This window comes from Hipposideros armiger, unplaced genomic scaffold (assembly GCF_001890085.2).
Source record: "Hipposideros armiger isolate ML-2016 unplaced genomic scaffold, ASM189008v1 scaffold_455, whole genome shotgun sequence".
Lineage (NCBI taxonomy): Eukaryota > Metazoa > Chordata > Mammalia > Chiroptera > Hipposideridae > Hipposideros > Hipposideros armiger.
This window is the reverse complement of record NW_017731805.1, coordinates 1,273,619-1,285,316: the sequence shown is the minus strand read 5'-3', so window position 1 is coordinate 1,285,316 and position 11,698 is coordinate 1,273,619. Positions and strand designations below refer to the sequence as shown.

At 45.3% G+C, this 11,698-nt stretch overlaps 1 protein-coding gene across 2 annotated transcripts in view; it reads right to left on the bottom strand.

The window, feature by feature from the left end:
- SNTB1 (syntrophin beta 1) overlaps positions 1–11,235 on the bottom strand; it is a 244,491-nt gene extending 233,256 nt beyond the window's left edge. Inside the window, exons 1-2 of one of the 2 annotated variants that reach the window (XM_019665864.1) lie at positions 9,359–11,235; positions 8,407–9,178 (exon numbers count right to left, since the gene is read on the bottom strand). In XM_019665864.1, the coding sequence (XP_019521409.1) occupies positions 8,407–8,974 (568 nt within the window). In that variant the 5' untranslated portion in view covers positions 8,975–9,178; positions 9,359–11,235. The remainder of the gene's footprint in view (positions 1–8,406; positions 9,179–9,358) is intronic. The other variant, XM_019665865.1, reaches the window with a different exon arrangement.
- Positions 11,236–11,698: the final 463 nt, after the last annotated feature.

Below are 11,698 nucleotides of genomic sequence, written 5' to 3'. Positions count from 1 at the left end.
GTGTGTATGTGTGTGTGTGTATGTGTGTATGTGTGTGTGTAAACGTATTTAATTATAGTTGACATTCAATATTATTCTACGTCAGCTTCAGTTGTATAGTGCAGTGGTCAGGCATCTACACAGGCTATGAGACTGAAGTACGGGTCATCATTTTAATTTCCATTCTAATCACTCTTAATCAAGAACATTCCTATCTTGTCTCTTCCACTTTGGGAGTGGGGTTCATTTCCATGAGTCTGTTAGGACATTTACTTTGTGGTGCGTATTACATATTTTCTCTTAAGTCTCACTCTGCAGGCCAGAGCTGAAGGCAAGCCTTATTATAGATCAAAGCCAGTGAAGTGGGTAATGAGGTTTATAAAATACTTGGTATAAATGCAGGGTAAATGCTGGCTTTTCTTTAACATTAACTGCTTGGAAATGCATCACTTGAAATAGAATTCTTAGTAGGCCACTAGCTGCCGGAGAATAATTCCCCTTCACCAAACAGACCACTGGTAGCTAGATGCTTTTCACAAATGTGGAGCCCCGTGTGGTGAGTTATTTTTAATACACACTCCATGGGGTGACTGATAAAATGCACCACTGAACATGAAAAGCATTACCCACCCCAGCAGAAATAAGGAACTGGGGGACCGTTCACATCAGCACCACTTAAGGAATATGGTCTGAATGCTTGGGCTGCTATATAGTCTTAAAAGAGAAACAATTAAAATATCTAAGTAGATAGCTTTCATCTCTCAGGTAGTGAGTGTTCTTACAGACTCAGACTTGTAGGCCCCAGAGCCACAGGGGGGCAAAGAAAGGGTTATACCTATAATGTTAAGAGGATAATTACATTGTCCAATAACTTTTCAAATCATGTCTGACTCCTCCTTTGTCAACTGTCTTTCAAGACTGGTGCTTCCTAGGTCTATAAAGTCACTTCTGTATTTCTCATCTCTACAGAGCAAAGTATAGTTTTCATTATTGATGCCAAATGTTTATTACCACAGTCCAACAGCATGAGTGCTTGAGGGTGGAAGTCATAAAAACGGTCACTAAATCCCCAAGTTTATTCCCTCTCTCCCTCCCCGGTCCCTCCCTGCCCCCTTCCTCCCTTCCACCCCCTTTCCTTCTTTCCTCCCTTCCTTCCTCCCTTCCTTTCCTTCTTTCCTTCAGTCCATCCATTTTTTTTCCCTTTCTACCACATTTTAACAGTCTAATGTGTGCCAGGTACTATGCTATATATGTTGGGGGTTAAAAAATCATATTATTCACATTACTAATCTCAAGTACTTCACAGCCAGCCAGAAATGCCCTACCTCGTTAATTACTGTGAGCTCCCGGAAATCAGCGGCCATGCCCGATACCCCTTAGAGCACGATATCTTGAGTTTGTGTCATCCACAGAAGGAAGAACTCGTTAGATAATCTGAAGTCCAGCTCCTTCATTCAAGGTAACTTCAGATGAGTCACGTAATCTCTGGCACTTCCATTTCCTTCTATACAAAATGGGGATCATCACGTAAGTCCAACCACCTATGAGGGCGGACCCGGTGACCAAAATCTTAATGCAAGTAAAGCCACTTGACAAACCTAAGCCTTTCTCAGAAAGGCTTTCCTAAGTATAATTCAGGGTCAAGTGGTTGAGTACCAGGGCTGCTGCGTGGGTGCAGGGAGCCAGGTCATTTTACCAGAGCCTTGCCAACCTCACTTTTGCTCCTCAGAAAGGTTTGAAGGTCACATTCTGCCCACTCAGCCACACTCGGCCATAGCACGTGATAAGTGCACTGCCCTAAAGGCATTGTGATAGAGCGTTAGGCTACCATTGACCTTCTGACAATATGTTCAAAGGAGAATCACCAAGCCATGACAAAGTCATGTCTTCCGCCCACAAATTTAATTCCTGTTCCATCTTAACTAAACACTTATCACACACTGTGGCTGTAACTTGCCGTGTGAGGGGCGACAGCAAAACTAGTATGAATAAAAAAAAAATAAACAAAAGAAAAACTAGCATGAATTTCTTTTTCCTTCTTCACAATTTCACGGATAGAAGATCCGTCCTTACTGTAGATCTTAGTCACTTCAGAATACGATTTTTTTTCTTTCCTTATTAAATTGAGAACTTTCACCCTTTCACTTAAAGGAAGCAGCTTAAGGCTCCCCTTTGGGACGGCCGAATTGGCAGAATTGTTACTCTTGTGCTTTAGCGCTGTTACTAAGTAAAATAAGAGTGACTTGAACATAAGCAGTGTGATACCATCACAGTTGATCTAATGACCTAGATGACTGACTACTGAGTGATTAACAGGGCAAGGAACATCTACAGTGTGGAGGCACCGGACAAAGACAGGATTCATGTCCTCGGTGGGAAGGAGCAGGTATCACAAGATTTCATCATGCTACTCAGAATGGTGCACAATTTACAACGTATGGATGTTTATTTCTGGAATTTTCCATTTAATATTTTCGGACCATGGTTGACCGTGGGTAACTGAAACCGCAGAAAGAGAAACTGCAGATAAGGGGGACTACTGTAATTGTTAAAGACTTTTTTTTCTCATCAGGTGTACTGAGGGAACAAATATTATCATGGGCCATCTTCCATCAAGAAGGGAGGAAAGCATAGCTTGGAGAGTAAAGACCTGGATCTAGTCATACCCACCACTCATTATATCCTCGCACTTCTCTCCTGTGTTAAACTTTTTGAGTTGGGTTTTTGTCAAATGCAACTAAAAGTCCTGACTCATACACTGACCATAAATAGGTCACGATTTCTGTGAACCATGAGTTTCTTTAGCCCTTATAAAATAGGGAGGATGATGATGATGATGAAGGCGATGATGATTATCATGAAGGTGATAATAATAACCTTCACAGGGTTACCAGAGCATCAAATGAGGTCATAATTGTGAAAGTGCTTTGTGACTTGTAAATCCTGAAGTTAGTAGCTGTCATTCATGCTACTCAGAACAGCATGCAATTTAAAACTTATGAGTTGTAATTTCTGGAATTTTCCATTTAATATTTTCAGACCACGGTTGACTGTAGGTAACTGAAACCATGGGAAATGAAATCACAGATAAGGGGAGAACTACTGTAATTTATTATAATACTAATAGCAAATTAATATTCCAGACAAGTAAGTAGAAACCCTAATTAGGACAAAGCATTTTACTCCTTGGAGCTTCACTTTCCTAATCAACAAACTGAGGCTAAGTGGCCCTAATGTGCTTATTTTGTAAGGCTGTTTATGAGGATCAAAAGCTATAGGGCCTGTGCTTGAATCTCAACCTCAGCACTTCTTCGCTGTGTTTCTTTGGCAGGTGAGTTAACCAATTTGTGCCTCAGTTTTCTCACCTGTAAAACAGACATACTGATGGTATTGGGTTATGAGAATCAATGATTTTGTTCATGTGAAGTGCTTATTAGAACAGCATCTGGCACAATGTAAGTGTTAAGTAAATGTTAGCTATTATTACATATGTAAAAAGAGCTTGCGAAAGGTTAGACAGTACTAAGTGGTAACATAGAATTAGTATTCTTGTAGGGCATTGCTTCCCAAGAGGGTGGAGGGTCAATACACCCCTCTCCAACAGCAGTGCTGAAATTTATGGAGACATTTTAGAGGTCAAGGGGAGTACTGGTGGCATACTACTAGTATTTAGTGATAGGAGCCAGGGATTCTAGACATCTTGCAACATCTGAGGGAGTCCTTCAGATGTTGGAAAGCAAGATTTTACCAGATCCCAAAGGACAGCGCACACTCCTACCCATCTTTATCTGCAGCTGTGCATTGAAGGTGATTTTACACACAGGTAGCCTCTGCCTCCCTTGTTATGACCTGTTGTGTAGTTGTGCCATGCATTATCTACTGAAGCTTTGAAGGAATAATTGACTTTATTTCTCCATCATGTTAATATGAATAATATAATAATAGGACATTACATCGTATTTAAATTTTAAGTTAGAGTTTGGTTATATGATTTATGAAATTCATTTGATGATCATAAAAGGAGCATTGGAAAAAATAGTTATTGCAAGTGTGCTGGGTCTGAGTTGATGGGACTTGAGGTGACATAAGGCTTAGAGATGGCCTAACCCACTTCCTTAGCTTTCTACTGAAGAAAATCAAGGCCCAAAGAGACAAAGCATCTTGTAAAAAGAGTAACTGTTAGTTAAAAGACAACAAATAACTCGAGTTTCAAGACTAATTCTGGAGTTCTTGGTTATTCTTTAAGAATCTGTTGATCCTGTAAAAAGTAAGATTCTTTAAAGGTCAAATTTTTACTGAATCCTGAGATTTTTATGCTAGCCAAATCACTGCCCCTCCTTTGCACCCCATGTCCCTACCCTGACATCCCCACTTCCACCGCTGGAGAAAGTGATTGTGAAAGTGACATGTCAGATCATCTCAACAGCCAAGCATTAATGGGAGCAGTAGAGAGGGAGAAGATTTGGTGGAGAGGGTTAATGTCAATAATTGTCTCTGACTTTCTCCTTTTACTTTCCACTTTTTCTGGTTCAGTTCCAAAGGAGACTTTTGGATCCAGGGGTGATTCTGTCTGCCCCCTCAACCTCCATACCCCAATATGAGTCTTCCCAAACATTCTGCACTCCTCAATTTAGACAAAGTTATGGGAAAACTAATTTTTTATAGCTTTAGTTACAATAAGGTTGACACTTTTCAAAGTACACTTCTGTTATTAATCTAAGGGCAAAAAACCCTTACTGTGCCCACCCAGAGCTGCTAAAGCTGTTTATGTAGGTGTGCCCCCCAACACCATCCCCCCACCCAGTCCAGATCTAGAAGGTGCCATTCACATCACAGTCTATGTGCATGGTGCTCCCTGGAGTTAGGAGGTTCATAATCCACATGACTGCATGCAAGGTCTCTGTTCCCACTCACTAAAACGAAAAATGACTTCATGGTGTAAAGATTTTTGATATTTGCTTTGTTGACTATTTAGCTAAACGCTGACTTACCTGACACAGTGTATTCACTATTTTAAGTCTGAATTACAACTTAGTTTCCTTGCTGGCCATGTGTTCAAGTATGCAGGCCCTGCCAGACCCTCTTGATAACCAGACACTTGGTGAGTTAGGGTTTTAAGACTCAGTTCTCCTCCCCCACCCCCCGGCCTCCCTTTTGAGTATCCCACACAATTTCGGTTTCCAGCTCAGGGTTGGCCCAAGCACTTCAGCATCTTTGAGGAATGAGAAAGAACATCTTGAGCTCAATAACTGATGAAGCATTGACTATGTCGAGTACACAGTTCCACCTAGAAGCTCAGAGTATCAGTTTCACCTAGAGGTTACCGGTATGAGCTTTTAAGTCAGAGAGACCTGGAAGTCTCTTGACTATGTTGCTTTAAGCAAATAAACTATTCTCTGTAAATTTTAATTTCTTCATCAGCAAAAAGAACAATAGTGCAAGCCTCGTGGAGTTACTAGAAGTGTAATATGAACAAATAAATGCAAGTAAAGCTGAGCACATGCACGCTCAAGGGATGTTAGCTATTGTAATGACTCTCTGTCCCCAGAGGAATGGCCTCCTAATATTACAGTGTCATAGTACAAAATAAAGTAGGATAAAAATAAGAAATATAAACTCTAGTAAAGAAAAAGACAACAATTATCTCTCAGAAGAGGCAATTGCATCTTCATTTCACTTAAATCATAAAAGTAATCGCAGCAGGCATTTGATACATGCTTTTTTTTTCTCTTTTATTCTTAGAGTGCTCTTCCATACAGCAACCCTGTAATGTAAGCATGTCCAGCCAGCTTCTTTATTCCCATTTTGCAGAGGGAGACATTGAGGCTCAGGGAGGTTAAGATAATTCCGTGGCTGAATCTAAGACTAGAAGGCAGGCATTAAAATTTGCTGTTCAGCGGTTCATTTCACTGGGTGTCCCACAAGTAGAGGCAGTGACTCTCCACTAGGGGGCGTATGTCACGTAATGTGGGGGGGCCTATGGGGAGTGATTAAGGGACTACACTAATCTCCATTAGCGCCCCCTAAAATAAACAAACCAAAAAAAGCAATCTAATGAAAAAACAACAACAACAACAATAAAAACCAGTGTATTTTCCATATAAATAGATCTTTAAAACATCTCCCTTAGTCCTCTCGTCCAATGAAATTACATCTGCAAAGCCTTTCCTATGTAGAAATTCTGGAATCAAGACCGTGTTTCAGAATATGAGCAAGTAGGTGCGTGTTTTAAAAAGCCCTTCCAGTGATTCTGATAAGCCCCTTCAGCAGGGAATCTCTGTACTAGGCTAAGCTACGAATGAGAGGACGTCTGCTATTTGATTTGAAGGCATATGATCACTCCTGCCACATCTAGGACCAACACTTCGCCTCAGAGTAAGAGACACTCTTTTGAGTGGGGCCTCTACTTGCTTCTCTTAATAGCAGTCAATTTCTGAAAACTCAGGATGGAAATAAGACTGCTGCCCTAAGCCCACGTAATTCTTGTCTAGAAGGCCCAGAGGTGTTCCCGCAATGTGCTGCCTGCAACTCATGACAATGTATTGTGAAATGTCACGTTAGAGATTTTTACAAAACTCACTTTTCACGTGCTGCATCAATAAAGTCATATAAGTAGTTGATTGTTTTTTGTTGGTTTATTTTTAACTGTAGGGAGTCCCCTTTTCGTCTTCTTATTGGGTGAGAGATTTTTTTTTACCTCTTTGTGAAATCATTGTCATTAAAATGAAATCAAGAAAAAGAATAGAAGGGACATAATGAAGGGCAGTGCCTGAAATAAAAATGACCTGCCTTTGTCTCCCCTGATGTTTTACAGTAAATATTGCAGGCTGAACCAGTGTCCAGCAGTTTATAGTCTAAACCACACTTCCGCCAGATCCCACCTGTCCATTGTCACACAAACCAACGCACGCTGGAGTCAAGAAAACTTTTTTTCTGTTTACTTATGTTAATCATCAAGCCAAAGCAAATAGCCTGCCACTTTCTAGATCCAGGATAGCAATTAAATATGAAGACATCACGAGTCCTCTAGACAAATAAGAGGAGGGAAAAACCTCCCTATTCTAGGTCAGGAAGTAGGCAAGAGGTTATATCTGCTGTCGCATATTACAAAGTTTGTTTCCCAACTTTGAACTTTCTCAGTTTCACATGCCAGCACCACCATTGAACAGAAAATTGACTGAAGTCCTAACTTAGGACTTAAATTAACCACAACTTTACAAGGTCTCGGTAGAGCATGCTGTTTCAGTAGGTATGGGTTTATTTATTCATTCACTCAACAAGTCTGTCATGGAGCACCTAAGCTCAAGGGAGATGACCCATAACTCAATAATAAGACCCCAGACAGCTCAATCTACAGTGAGGAGGAAGCTGGGTAAATATATAAAATAATTACACAATATTAGTGCTGACAGAGGTATGTACCAAGCCTAAGGGGCAGAGAGGCAGATAACAAGGGAAAAATGCAGCGGTGGTGGGGAAGGAGAACCCATTATTGGCTTACTATTATACTTGACTGCCCTTCTCCCCACATGCCACCACATAACCACAAACGGGTACAAAAAGCACTACCTATTTTATTCACATTCCATAATTAGGGCACTATTCTCAAGAGAGTAGTTTTTAAGATGCCTCACAGGCAGGGGAAACTGTTTACAAATACAAAGTTGTTTTCACACCCCTCGGGAAAAATCCCCAGAAAATACAGGCATCAAAGCCACTTCGCCAGCTCTCCACCCAGAGCAACCTGGAATCCAGACTGACCGGCCAGACGCCTGGCAGCACAGGGAACTTTTGCATAAAGCCGCGACTCACTTCTCAGCCCTTGGCGTCACTCTCCAGCCATAACCTCAGTTTCCAATCTGAAAGGACGGAAGTGGAGAAGGGCGGCGGGAGTTTTCGCATTCAAACACTGCCATCCCTTCCTGGGGCCATGACCATTCAACCCTTTGAGCGGGGTTGCCCAGGCTTCTTGAAGAGGAAATTCTGACAAAGCACAAAACTTATCGGAGTTGCGATGACTCCGTGAGCTCGCTTTGTCAAGTGGATATGGTGATTCTCTGTCTGCACTTCATTTCCAGTTCCACCTCCCGGTCCCTGCACTACTACCCTTGGCTTATTCTGCGGATGAGAATGAGACGATGTGCACTTAGCATGCTACGCCGTGATTGGCACATAGTAGGTGTTCAAGACACCCTGCTGGCTTTGCCTTTTCACACACCTCTGCTGGGTCAGAGCCTGTAACGACTCTAGAGTGGGGACAAGTTACCCCCAGGTGGGTAAAAGTTGTCAAAACTCCACGCCACCCCCGACACCCGGGCTCCCCGGGGTGACAGCACGTGGGTGCGAGGTGCCAGCGGAGCAGCGCCGTGGGAGGGTGGGTGGGTGGGTGTGCGCGCCCGGCGCGCCCGCGCGGCGTTAACCCCTTACCTTCCAGCAGCACTTCCTTGCCGGCGCGCTTCAGCGCCTGCACCGCCTCGTCGTGGGTGGCGTCCCGCAGGTCGGCGCCGTTCACCGACAGGATGGCGTCGCCCACGTACAGGGCTTGGGTCTGGTCCGCCGCCAGCCCCTTGAAGATCTTGCTGATGAGGATGGGCATCTTGTTCTCCTTGCCTCCCTTGATGCTGATGCCCAGCCCGCCCAGCTCCTGCTTCAGCACCTTCACGCCACGCTTCTGGTTCGAGATGGACTCGGGCACCTGCTCCGGCAGGTCGGTGAAGGCGGTGCGGACCCCGGCAGGCGAGTCCGGGGGCTGCGCGCTGCCCGCGCCCGGGTGCCCGGTGCCCCTGCAGAACGAGCCATTGGTCCCGAGGCCGTTGTACGCCGCGGCGCCCTCCTCGCAGCTCAGAACCAGGGCGTCCTCGCTCAAGTTCACCAGAACTTTGTGCCAGCGATCCCGCACCAAAACTTCCAGCAGCCCGCTCCGCTGCGCCCGGCTGCCTCCCGCGCTGGGCAGCCCCGCCGCCGCCGCCGCCGCCGCCGCCGCCGCTACCGCCATCTTTCCGGCATTCTTAAAATGCCATGTGATTGCAAAAGGGGAGAAAAGTGGGGAAGGGTTGCGTGGGGGAGGCCGCGGGGCCCCGGGGGGAAAGGCGGCACGCGGGACTCCACTCCCGGAGTTCGCGGACGCGCTTGGCGCGAGTTGGCAGCCGCAGCCCAGCTGGGTTCCCCCCTCGCCTGATCCTGGGCGGGGTGGAGCAATCTAAAAGAAGGAGAGACAGAAACAGGGGAGGGGAGAGAAGAAAAAAAAAAGAAGAAGAAGAAGCCAGCTGCCAGTTGCAAAACCCCAAACCCAGGGCAGCCGCGGAACAGCGAAGCGCGGGGGAGAGCGGGTAGGAGGCGCGCTCGCAGCCAAGGGGAAGGGCGGGGACCCGCCGCTCACCTGTTCCAGCTGCCGCAGCCTCGGCGGTCACACGCGGCCCGCGGCCTCAGACCCTCCCCGCCTCCCTCCTCGGAGCTCCCGTCGCCTCAGGGACGGCTTCCCTAGCGCCTTCTCTCCACACCGCCCAGCACTCTCATCTTGACTCTCCCTTCCACGCGGGCTGTCACACTGCACCTTCGCTGGGTCTGGGTGTCCTGCCCTGGTCCCCTTACTGGGTGCTCCTGAGCCCCCATTCCCTTTCACTCACTCCGTTGAATTGTCTCTTAGTGCTACCCCCCAAGTTGTATCTAGAGCCACTCTAGCTTCCTCACACCAAGGGCTTGGCTTCTCCTGCTGAGTTCTTTCTTACCTGTCACCCCTTACCGCCAGGACTCACAGGTAGACTCAGACGGGAGGCCCGGAGTTCTCCGAGAGGATAGGGGAGGAGGCTGCCCCAAGAACCCAAAATGAAACAAACGTCAGCATAACCCAAGTGCCCCAAACTTCCTCTCTTTAAATGCAGGGCCTCTTTCTGCCAGGTCTCTGGAGAGGAGTTTGTGCTGGCAGGGTTTTCAGCAGGTTACTGCCTGCCCCAGACCCCAGCGACAAATGTTCTTCCAGCTCTTACACATTACATGCTCTATGCTTCTCAACCTATATATTTTTTCTCAAATGCTTCCTGGGTTTTTCTTTCCAAGATTTACTCTAAGAAGCCCACCATTTGGGAACTCAGTTGCAATGGGTTGTATCTCAAAAGTTCCTTTATAAGTGACTTACTTGGAGCTCAAGCTGTATTTGTCCCAGGGAACAATATTATAATTGTTGGTTACCTTCCCAGGTCAATCCGGAAATGCCAACAGAACCCATGTCATCGTCCTCCCAGAGTCCTCCTGGTCCTTGACATTCTCAAATTTTCCCCTCACCCTCAGCAGAACTGATGGGCCTCTCCAAGTATTTCACATTCTCACTTACCTCCCGTTTTCATCTTTTCCTCCCCTCTCTCCAAAAACAACTCAAAATCTATGAATTCCTAAAGGTAAACCCAATCCAGCAAGGTGTCAGGAGGAAAGAAATATTGAACACATTTCCACTGATGTGTATCATTGGAAGTTCTCTAACTCTTCTTGAATGACTCACACGTTTAATTGAGAAAGCTTTAAAACTCCAAGACACATCCCTAAAGGGTCGTTGGTATTCCAGGCAGGGTCACAGAATGAAATGAAAACATTCGGACATTTTTTTTTTTTTGAGGAGGAAAAGTCACTACAGACAGGCCACTGGGAACCCTTGGATTAATGCATCCAGTTGCAGTGTCCTCCTTTTCTTATTTTTAACCCACCAGCGTTCCAAAAGCTCTTTCATGTGAAGGTGCCATGGCAGGGACAGCAGCTGCTGTGAGCAGGGTCAGCCAGGGAGCTGACACAGGTGGTACCACTGTTAGGTGGGAAACCAACTGGGACTCCCCTCTGCTTTAGGGACTGAGGACTCATGCACATCACTCTTCAGGGAGATCAGAGCCTGAGTGTCTGCGTTCTAACCCAAGCACACTAAGGGGGAGAGAGGCATTAGAATGTCAGTATGATGATTTAGAAAGTAAAACAAATCTGCTCCTGGACAGATGCAAAATCCTCCATTTGCACCACACTTGTATCTTTTGCCTCTGTGGTCAAGCAAAATGGGAGGCCCAGGCATAACGAGAAATAATTTATCAGTCTGTCATAAGATATTGCAGGCTCTGCGGTGGGAATTGCTCAGAATCTCTGTAATAAGCATGTTTTTGTTTTTTGGTGTAAGCAAACCTCCACGGGAAGGAGTAGGTTGCTTGTTGAAAGTGGCATCAGAAAAAGGGGAGACAAGTATTTAATATCATTTGGCCTGAGGCATGCGTTGATAGCCAGAGATGGCTTTGTCCGTGGAATTATAATAACAGCCGCTATTCTACCCATGCTTTACACATACTAACTTAATCCTCCCAGGAATCTGGGGGATACTTATTATTATCATCACTCCCTTTTTCCAGGTGGAAAAGTGGAGATACTCATTTGAAAACTGTTTCATGTAGTACTAGTAAATTTCATGCCACTAGTAAATGGCAGTCAGGGTTTCAAGTCAGCTGTGAAGGGTCTGGACTCAACCATTGTCTCACACTCTTCTGACAATACTCCCAGCCTGTTAGCTACAGTGTCCATCTTGCCCTGAGGCCAGACTTTCCAAGGGGAGGCAAGTCCTGAGGGTGAAGGCCCTTCTCCTAGACGACAGCTTTCTGTCTGGCCCCTCCTTCTTTCCAAGGTTAGAGAACACCCTGCCCTTCTCTAATTGATGCATTTTTTTTATTATTATTCAGACATGTTACTGTGTTGA